At 42.5% G+C, this 10,231-nt stretch overlaps 1 protein-coding gene across 7 annotated transcripts in view; it reads left to right on the top strand.

Annotated features, from left to right (window-relative positions):
- Window positions 1-9,046, top strand: part of ppp2r2d (protein phosphatase 2, regulatory subunit B, delta) — a 111,668-nt gene extending 102,622 nt beyond the window's left edge. For all 7 annotated transcript variants that reach the window (XM_070876774.1, XM_070876777.1, XM_070876776.1 and 4 more), the window contains 3 exons: window positions 5,341-5,510; window positions 5,641-5,732; window positions 8,157-9,046. In XM_070876774.1, the coding sequence (XP_070732875.1) occupies window positions 5,341-5,510; window positions 5,641-5,732; window positions 8,157-8,436 (542 nt within the window). In that variant the 3' untranslated portion in view covers window positions 8,437-9,046. The remainder of the gene's footprint in view (window positions 1-5,340; window positions 5,511-5,640; window positions 5,733-8,156) is intronic.
- The last annotated feature ends 1,185 nt before the right edge of the window (window positions 9,047-10,231 follow it).

Genomic DNA, 10,231 nt, shown 5'->3' on the forward strand with positions numbered 1-10,231 from the left:
ATAGACAGAAAGGAAAAGGAGGCGGGGTGGCATTGTTGGTTAAAGAGGAAATTAATGCAATAGTAAGAAAGGAGCTTGGATGATGTGGAATCGGTATGGGTGCAGCTATGGAATACAAAGGGGCAGAAAACGCTAGTGGGAGTTGTGTACAGACCACCAAACAATAGTAGTAAGGTTGGGGACAGCATCAAACAAGAAATTAGGGATGCATGCAATAAAGGTACAGCAGTTATCATGGGTGACTTTAATCTACATATTGATTGGTAGCAATGCGGTGGAGGAGGATTTCCTGGAGTGTATTAGGGATGGTTTTCTAGACCAATATGTCGAGGAAACATAGAAACATAGAAAATAGGTGCAGGAGTAGGCCATTCGGCCCTTCGAGCTTGCACCACCATTCAATGAGTCCATGGCTGAACATGCAACTTCAGTAACCCATTCCTGCTTTCTTGCCATACCCCTTGATCCCCCTAGTAGTAAGGACTACATCTAACTCCTTTTTGAATATATTTAGTGAATTGGCCTCAACAACTTCCTGTGGTAGAGAATTCCACAGGCTCACCACTCTCTGGGTGAAGAAGTCCTAATGGCTTACCCCTTATCCTTAGACTGTGACCCCGGTTCTGGACTTCCCCAACATTGGGAACATTCTTCCTGCATCTAACCTGTCTAAACCCGTCACAATTTTAAACGTTTCTATGAGATCCCCTCTCATTCTTCTGAACTCCAGTGAATACAAGCCCAGTTGATCCAGTCTTTCTTGATATGTCAGTCCCGCCATCCCGGGAATCAGTCTGGTGAATTTTCGCTGCACTCCCTCAATAGCAAGAATGTCCTTCCTCAAGTTAGGAGACCAAAACTGTACATAATACTCCAGGTGTGGCCTCACCAAGGCCTTGTACAACTGCAGTAACACCTCCCTGCCTCTGTACTCAAATCCCCCTTGCTATGAAGGCCAACATGCCATTTGCTTTCTTCACTGCCTGCTGTACCTGCATGCCAACCTTCAATGACTGATGTACCATGACACCCAGGTCTCGTTGCACCTCCCCTTTTCCTAATCTGTCACCATTCAGATAATAGTCTGTCTCTCTGTTTTTACCACCAAAGTGGATAACCTCACATTTATCCACATTATACTTCATCTGCCATGCATTTGCCCACTCACCTAACCTATCCAAGTCACTCTGCAGCCTCATAACATCCTCCTTGCAGTTCATACTGCCACCCAACTTAGTGTCATCCACAAATTTGGAGATACTACAATTAATCCCCTCGTCTAAATCATTAATGTACAATGTAAACAGCTGGGGCCCCAGCACAGAACCTTGCAGTACCCCACTAGTCACTGCCTGCCATTCTGAAAAGTACCCATTTACTCCTACTCTTTGCTTCCTGTCTGCCAACCAGTTCGCAATCCATGTCAACACACTACCCCCAATCCAACCAGGGAGTTGGCCATCCTAGATTGGGTGATGTATAATGAGAAAGGACTAATTAGCAATCTTGTCGTACGAGACCCCTTGGGGAAGAGTGACCATAACATAGTAGAATTCTTTATTAGGATGGAGAGTGACACAGTTAATTCAGAAACTAGGGTCCTGAACTTAAGGAAAGGTAACTTCGATGGTTTGAGGCGTGAATTGGCTAGAATAGACTGGCAAGTGATACTCAATGGGTTGACAGTGAACAGGCCATGGCAAACATTTAAAGATCACATGGATGAACTTCAATTGTAGATCCCTGTCTGGAGTAAAAATAAAATGGGGAAGGTAGCTCAACCGTGGCTGACGAGGGAAATTAAGGATAGTGTTAAATCCAAGGAAGAGGCATATAAATTGGCCAGAAAAAGCAGCAAACCTGAGGACTGGGAGAAATTTAGAATTCAGCAGAGGAGGACAAAGGGTTTAATTAAGAGGAGGAAAATAGAGTACGAGAAGAAGCTTGCCGGGAACATAAAAACTGACTGCAAAAGCTTCTACAGATATGTGAAGAGAAAAAGATTAGTGAAGACAAACGTAGGTCCCTTGCAATCCGATTCGGGTGAATTTATAATGGGGATCAAAGAAATGGCAGACCAATTCAACAAATACTTTGGTTCTGTCTTCACTAAGGAAGACACAAATAACCTTCCGAAAGTACTCGGGGACCGAGGGTCTAGTGAGAAGGATATTAGGCGGGAAATTGTGTTAGGGAAATTGATGGGGTTGAAGGCCAATAAATCCCCGGGGCTTGATAGTCTGCATCCCAGAATACTTAAGGAAGTGGCCCTCGAAATACTGGTTGCATTGGTGATCATTTTCCAACAGTATCGACTCTGGATCAGTTCCTATGGACTGGAGGGTAGCTAATGTAACGCCACTTTTTAAAAAGGAAGGGAGAGAGAAAGCGGGTAATTATGGACTGGTTTGCCTGACATCAGTGGTGGAAGAAAATGTTGGAATCAATCATTAAGGATGAAATAGCAGCGCATTTGGCAAGCAGTGACAGGATAGGTCCAAATCAGCATGGATTTATGAAGGGGAAATCTTGCTTGAAAAATCTTCTGGAATTTTTTGAATGTGTAACTAGTAGAGTGGACAAGGGAGAACCAGTGGATGTGGTGTATTTGAACTTTCAAAAGGCTTTTGACAAGGTCCCGCACAAGAGATTGGTGTTCAAAATTAAAGCACATGGTAGTGAGGGTGATATACGTACATGGATAGAGAACTGGTTGGCCGACAGGAAGCAGAGTCGGGATAAACTGGTCCTTTTCAGAATGGCGGGCAGTGACTAGTGGAGTGCCGCAGGGCTCAGTGCTGGGACCCCAGCTCTTTGCAATATACATCAATGATTTAGATGAAGGAATTGAGTGTAATGTATCCAAGTTTGCAGATGACACTAAACTGGGTGGCGGTGTGAGCTGTGAAGGGGACACTAAGAGGCTGCAGGGTGACTTGGACAGGTTAGGTGAGTGGACAAATGCATGGCAGATGCAGTATATTGTGGATAAATGTGAGGTTATCCTCTTTGAGGGCAAAAACACGAAGACAGAATATTATCTGAATGGCGGCTGGTTAGGAAAAGGGGAGGTGCAACGAGACCTGTGTGTCATAATTCATCAGTCATTGAAAGTTGGCATACAGGTACAGCAGGCGGTGAAGAAGGCAAATAGTGTGTTGGCCTTCATAGCTAGGGGATTTGAGTATTGGAGCAGGGAGGTCTTACTGCAGTTGTACAGGGCCTTGGTGAGGCCACACATGGAATATTGTGTTCAGTTTTGGTCTCCTAATCTGAGGAAGGGCGTTCTTGCTATTGATGGAGTGCAGCGAAGGTTCACCAGACTGATTCCCGGGATGGCTGGACTGACAAATGCGGAGAGACTGCATCAACTGGGCCTTTATACATTGGAGTTTAGGGGGATGAGGGGATCTCATAGAAACATATCAGATTCTGACGGGACTGGACAGGTTAGATGCAGGTAGAATGTTCCCGATGTTGGGGAAGTCCAGAACCAGGGGACATAGTCTTAGGATAAGGGGTAGGCCATTTAGGACTGAGTTGAAGAGAAACTTCTTCACTCAGAGTTGTTAACCTGTGGAATTCCCTGCCGCAGAGTGTTGATGCCAGTTCATTGGATATATTCAAGAGGGAGTTAGATATGGCTCTTGTGGCTAAGGGGATCAAGGGGTATGGAGAGAAAGCAGGAAAGGGGTACTGAGGGAATGATCAGCCATGATCTTCTTGAATGGTAGTGCAGGCTCGAAAGGCCGAATGGCCTACTCCTGCACCTATTTTCTATGTTTCTCAGAATGTTTTCAATAATTTTCCCACTACCAAGGTTAGGCTGACTGGCCTGTAATTATTTGGTCTCTTCTTTCTCTCTTTTTAAACAATGGCACAATGTCAGCAGTCCTCCGGTCCTCTTGCCTGTAGCCAGAGATGATTGTTAAATAAAGGTCAGAGCCTCCTCTATTTCTTCCCTGACCATACTTAACAACATACATTTTGTCTGGGCCTGGCGATGTATCTACTATCAAAGATGCTAAACCTCTTAATACTTCCTCTCTCTCTCTGTTTATCCCATCCAATAATATTTCACACTCCTCCTTAACTTCCGTATCACCGTGCTTCCCTTTACTGATTTTTGTACCCTTGAACCTAATCTACTCTTCCTTTTAACGTGCTCCCCTAGTGGCCATGTGTTGTCAATTGAACCCTCGATTGGAACTGCCATTCAACTTCCTTGAGCAGTTACCAGCATTCTCTCACACTTTCTAGCAGGTGTATAGTTAAGAGTGGGATGGTGGATAAGGTCTTTGTGTGCGATCGGCCAGAAAGGCAGCACCCACATTTGTGCCAGCTGCAATTATGCTCTTGCTGGGCACTGGCTGACCACATCGGTGTGACCATAAATCTGATGACACCAATGATATCTGTGAAAATATTGGTGATCTGGAAACCAGAGGAGAGTGCATTGAACTTAAGGCATCTGCTGCAGATGTCATTAGAATTATGTTACACTCTCGTGAAATACAGTACAGGTACAACGTCTCAAATCCGGCAACCTCGCCCGTGCCGGTTTTCGGCACAAATTTTGCACCTTAATCCCTGAATCAATCCATATTCCTGGTTTCTCACTAAGGCTGGACCAGATAGTGAGCCATCAGATAATGGACTCCTTACCTAAGGATATACATGTCTTAAAGGGCGTGCAACAAATGTTTGCTAGATTGTTTCCTTGGATGAGAGGAGAGATTGAGTAGAATGGGCCTATATTCTCGAGTTTAGAAGAATGAGAGGTGATCTCATTGAAACGTATAAAATTATTGGAGAGCTTAACAGGGTCGATGCTGAGAAGCTGTTTCCCCTGGCCTGAGAGTCTCGAACTAAAGGTCATAGTCTCAGGATAAGGGGCTGGCCATTTAAGATTGAGATGAGGAGAAATTGCTTCACTCAGAGGGTTGTGAATCTTTGGAATTCTCTATCCCAGAGGGCTGTGGATGCTCAGTCGATGAGTATATTCAAGACTGAGATCAATAGATTTTTGGACACCAAGGGATAGTGTGGGAAATGGGAATTGAGTTAGAAGATCAGCCATGATCATAATGAAGGATCAGGCTCAAGGGGCCATATGGTCGTCTACTCCTATTTCATGTTCTTATGTACCTACGATCATGCTCGACTTTGAGATGACCTTTTAAATGAAATTAATTTGGCAAGTTTGTCCAGCATTGATTTTTTTTGATTAGCATTCCTTTTGCTTTGTGTAATCTCATGTTTTTCTTGCTGTGTAAGTAATTTATTAAATAACAAGAAAATACAGATTTTTAACTTTTTTGTTTTTCCTTCCACTTCTAGTCTTTGAAGAACCAGAAGATCCAAGCAGCAGATCATTTTTCTCTGAAATCATCTCCTCAATTTCAGATGTGAAGTTCAGCCACAATGGTCGGTACATGATGACAAGAGATTATTTGTCTGTTAAGGTGTGGGATGTTAATATGGAAACCAGACCAGTAGAAACATACCAGGCAAGTTATTGCAGTGATATTTTGAACGATTGGTATTGCTTTATACTTTAACTTTAAAATCATTCTTTTTTTTTACAATTCTGTTCCTTGAATTGTGATTTACTATGTTTTTGATGTCTCTACTTTCCAGGTGCACGAATACCTGCGGAGCAAACTCTGTTCGTTGTATGAGAATGACTGCATCTTTGACAAGTTCGAGTGTTGCTGGAATGGTTCAGACAGGTAATCTGTTATGTATTGATGTGTTGCTATTCACTGGCAACTTGATGGCAATCTTGCATCCGAGTTATGGGTACAAACCATATTCCGGAACTTGAGCACATGAGCTAGGCTGACAATTCAGTACCATATCAAGGGAATGTCGTTGTCGAAAGATCCCGTTCTTTGGATGAAATATTAATCTGAGACTGTCTGGTTCAGGCGAATATTCTGTCTATTCAAAGAGCAATATTGAGTTTTCCCAGTGACTTTGACAGCATTCCTTAACACACTACAAATAGTTGAAAAAAATCATTCACCTCATGGTTGTGTAATTTTGCTTTGCATATAATGGCTGCCGTTTGAGTACATAAGTTATCATGCCAAAAATTAATTTCCATGTGAAATCATTTGAAATGTGAGCTAGATTTTCGACAGGTTTGTGACCTTTTTTTGCCTGGACGCTAAAGGAGTCGCACAACATTTTGCTCCCAGGCGGAAATTTCGGCAGTGGTTTTGCGGCAGCGCTAAAACATAGTGCCTGCCCGATGTTTTCACCGTTTTGATGACGTCAATTGGCGTGCAACGCTGCGCTATTGGCCCGGTCTGAAAATTCGGCAATATCGCCCAATTTACCATCCGCCCGGGAACCCGACAGCAAAAATCAGTCGAACCCATCTTGAAAACGGAGCAAAAGTTCGGTGCATAAAAGGATTTGGAAAAGAAGGCTGCGTTTTACACTGAAGTTTTATGAGCTTATAGTTCGTTTTAAAGGATATTTAAGGAAATGTTTTTTTAAATGGGAGCTATACTAGCTCATTATTCCTGGCTGCTGTATTTATGCAGCGTCGAGCTGAAAGAAGGCTTATTGATGAGCATTTTGAGCGTAATTGAAGAGGTCGCAGACGTATGGGGAGCAGGCCTTCGCCCCCACGAGTTTATAGGCAACAGCACTCATACCTGCAGCTCTCTGAGGCACAGTGCCTTAGAAGGCTGCGCTTCTGAAAAGAGGTGGTCACAGTGATATGCCAGCTCATAATGGCAGACTTAAAGCTTACCAGCGGCAACAGGACTGCACTGCCCGTTGAGTGAAGGTGTGCCTTCGGCTCCTTTCGGGCATCAGCAGGGGACATACGCTCCATCTCGCAGTACGCTACTCATTACTGCATTCGCCAGATTTTTTTTTAAATTTGCCGCGATTATTGCCCGGAAACTGGCAAAATCGCTAAAAGACACAATTCTCGCCCTTTGTGTTCGTCTCAAAGCTATTGTACCAAACTGAAACTCGGTTTGAACCTTTTTTGTAGTTCTTGCGTCTGTACATAGAATACAAAACTGAATTAGAACTTGTTACAAGGTTGTAATGCAGTGTGATAGCTGAGATCTAAACTGTGTTGCAGCTTGTAAATTGTGTTCCAAACATATTCTTAGTACTATCATTTTGATCAGATGATCCCATTCTGGTGTGCAAACAAGGTTTCCTTTTAGACCATGCCCTTAACTTTTTTTTTCTGTTGACTTTGTTTTGTCTCAATACAAGAAAACTTGCAGTTTCACTATTTTATGCTGAACTGTATAATAGTGTAGATATATATAGTTCTTGTTTAATTTTTCAGGAATTTGACGAAGCTTAGCTTCAAAAGTTATCAATAGAGCCCTTTTTAGCCACTGCGGTCTTTAATTTTCATGCCTCAGCCTGACCCAGTGATTCGTTTTGGTTGTCTCTTATTTGGCTTCTGATAACAGTTCCTTCTGATAAGTTCCCCGTTTTAAAATGCCATTGCTAAGCATTGCTGTCCTAATCTGAATACACCCAATAATTATTTTGGTGCTTGCATTTGAAGCTGGGATTGTATTAAAGTTATCTGCTCCATTTATTGTATTGCCCTGATGCAATTCATTTGTACCTAGAGCATGGACAAAGTGTCAGATTACCTTCTTTTGGTATGTTCTTCCTTATTGTATAAATGTTCCTAATTGACCCTAGGTTTGTTAATTATCAGGTGCAACATGTAAAACTCAACATCATGCAAGTCTTGATATGTTTCTAGTTTTACAATACTACCTCTACTAAGCTGAGAGAGAGTATATTTCATATTAATGCAAGTGGAGCTTATCTATACTGCTCAGTGAAAGTCAAGCTGCTGTTTAACTTATCAAAGTTTTATTCTCACTGAGCAAAATAGGAAAGCTATGTCTCCATTCGTATGGAACGGACTCTCAATCTACAGTCAGGGAAGGAAAATGAGAAAGAAAAATTGAAAATGAGAAAAAATATAGAAGGAAAAGTAGACAAATACTTCATATACAGCTTATTGAAATTATAGTGACAACTCTGCCGGGCACCAGTAAGCAGTTCTGCACTCACTGACTTTCTGAAAGCCATGTACTTCATTTTGATATTTGAGTTGAACTAACATTTAGTTTACATTTTTTTTCCATAAACAGTGCTATCATGACTGGCTCATACAACAACTTCTTCCGGATGTTTGACAGAAACACCAAGCGAGACATTACACTTGAAGCATCTCGAGAAAGCAGTAAACCACGTGCCATCTTGAAACCGCGTAAGGTTTGCACAGGTGGGAAAAGGAAGAAAGATGAAATTAGTGTTGACAGTCTGGACTTCAACAAGAAGATTCTGCATACAGCTTGGCATCCTAAAGAAAACATCATAGCTGTTGCCGCAACTAACAATTTGTATATATTCCAGGACAAAGTAAATTAAAATTGGCTTGTTTTCGGACGAGACTTGTTCTTGCATAGTTTAAGCCTAGCCATTTTTCTTTAAAGGATCTTGTTCTCCAAAATTAATAAATTTGATGCACATACCTCCTTGTACAGAGGAGAAGCATTGACATATTCATTCGTATTTGTGATGCATTTCTGCCTTCAGTCAGGACATTACTTTCCATGGCATAGATTCTCTAGTCGTGAAAAACCCACCAGAAGCAAACTGGAAGGACAGTGCTGGTCACATAAGGCTATCTCTCCAATATTGATTTATTTAATCAAGTCTGAGCTTTCCTTCATGATAAAAGACCAAAAGTGAAACACAAGGCATACAGTTTAATGTCTGTGTAATCTATCCTTACTGTGTAATTTTTGGCCTTTCTGAACATGAATTGTGCTTGATTATGCCTGTAAACATTCCTCCTCTGGCCTCAGTCTTTTTGGCTCAAGTGTCCTGAGTTTGAGCACTTTAATGGGCTTTGAGCAGGGTCAGCGGACATGTGTTTTTTTTCTCTTGTATAATAACATTTACTCACTGACTGTATCTATAACCACACCACCTGGTGTAAAAACCACTTAATAAAATAACAGAAATCATAAAGAAATGTGTTTCGAAATCTGAAGATATGTATTCGGTTTTGTGATTCTTTTTGCAATGTCTACTGGAAAAGCTGGTTTGAAGTGACTGAGTTTAACATGGATTAGTGCATGTTACACTTTCTCTGGACAGCAGAATAAGTGACATTATTGTATGATACTAGAAATTTGATTTCATTTGCACCGTATTTCACAGAAGCGATAGCTGGAAAAATTAACTAAACTCCATTATCATTAAAAAAATTATATTTTTATAGTCTTCAGAAATTGTTCTGTCTTTTGGTTTGTTTATTTGGATAACCAATTCAAATGGAAGTGGAGAAGTTAAATAAGTTGTCTTTACACTTCTTGCAAATGACTGTATCTAGAATGCTTCCTTGAACTTATGATATTGATGAGAATCGCCAGTAATCCTATACCTAATCATATATTTCAGCATCAGATTATTCATTGCATTGTAGTAATGCCCTATATATCTATCCTCTTCAATTCAAAGAATGTCTTTTTTTTATCCACAATGTTTGAGCAAAGGAAAGTTGCAATATCCACCCTAAAGCTGTATTTATTCTATCTGTCTGTTGTGTGCTCGCTCTCTCTCTCTCTCTCTCTCTCTCTCTCTCTCTCTTCCCCCCCACCCTGTGGCCGGAAGTTTCTTCGGGGAGGCGGACAGGAAACCCGGGAAGGAAAATCCGGATTTCCCGCAGGCCCTGCCGATTTTACCGGCAGGGCCTAACTTGAATGTGAGACCCAGCCAGCTTGAGAGGCTGGCTGGTTTTGGGCCTCGGGTGCGAGGGATCGTGGGGGGGGAAATAGAGAGGAAGAAAAGGATCTGGTACGGGGGTTGTGGGATCGGCAGGCGATGGGGGGTGCTCAGGCTCACGGTGGTGGGGGGGGGGGGGGGGGGAAGAGAGAGAGGTTGCAGGGAGGGGGGCGCCGGAAGAGGGCTGGAGGATCATGGCTTGACTCATCGTATGTGGGGGGGGGGGGGGGGAAGGGAAGCCAGGGGAGGTGATCGCAAGCCCCGGTGGGGGGAGGGGGTCTCTGATAGCAGGGGGTAGGTTAGGTAGGGACCTTGGATCCAGGAGCTAGGTATAAAGCCACTTACCTCCTGGATGTAGCAGGTTTTGACGAATTGTGTGAAAGCAGTTAAAACACCAAATGGACAGGAAAAAAGAGGCTTCCAGCCTCATTAC

Source organism: Pristiophorus japonicus, chromosome 3 (assembly GCF_044704955.1).
Source record: "Pristiophorus japonicus isolate sPriJap1 chromosome 3, sPriJap1.hap1, whole genome shotgun sequence".
In the NCBI taxonomy this organism is placed as follows: Eukaryota; Metazoa; Chordata; class Chondrichthyes; family Pristiophoridae; genus Pristiophorus; species Pristiophorus japonicus.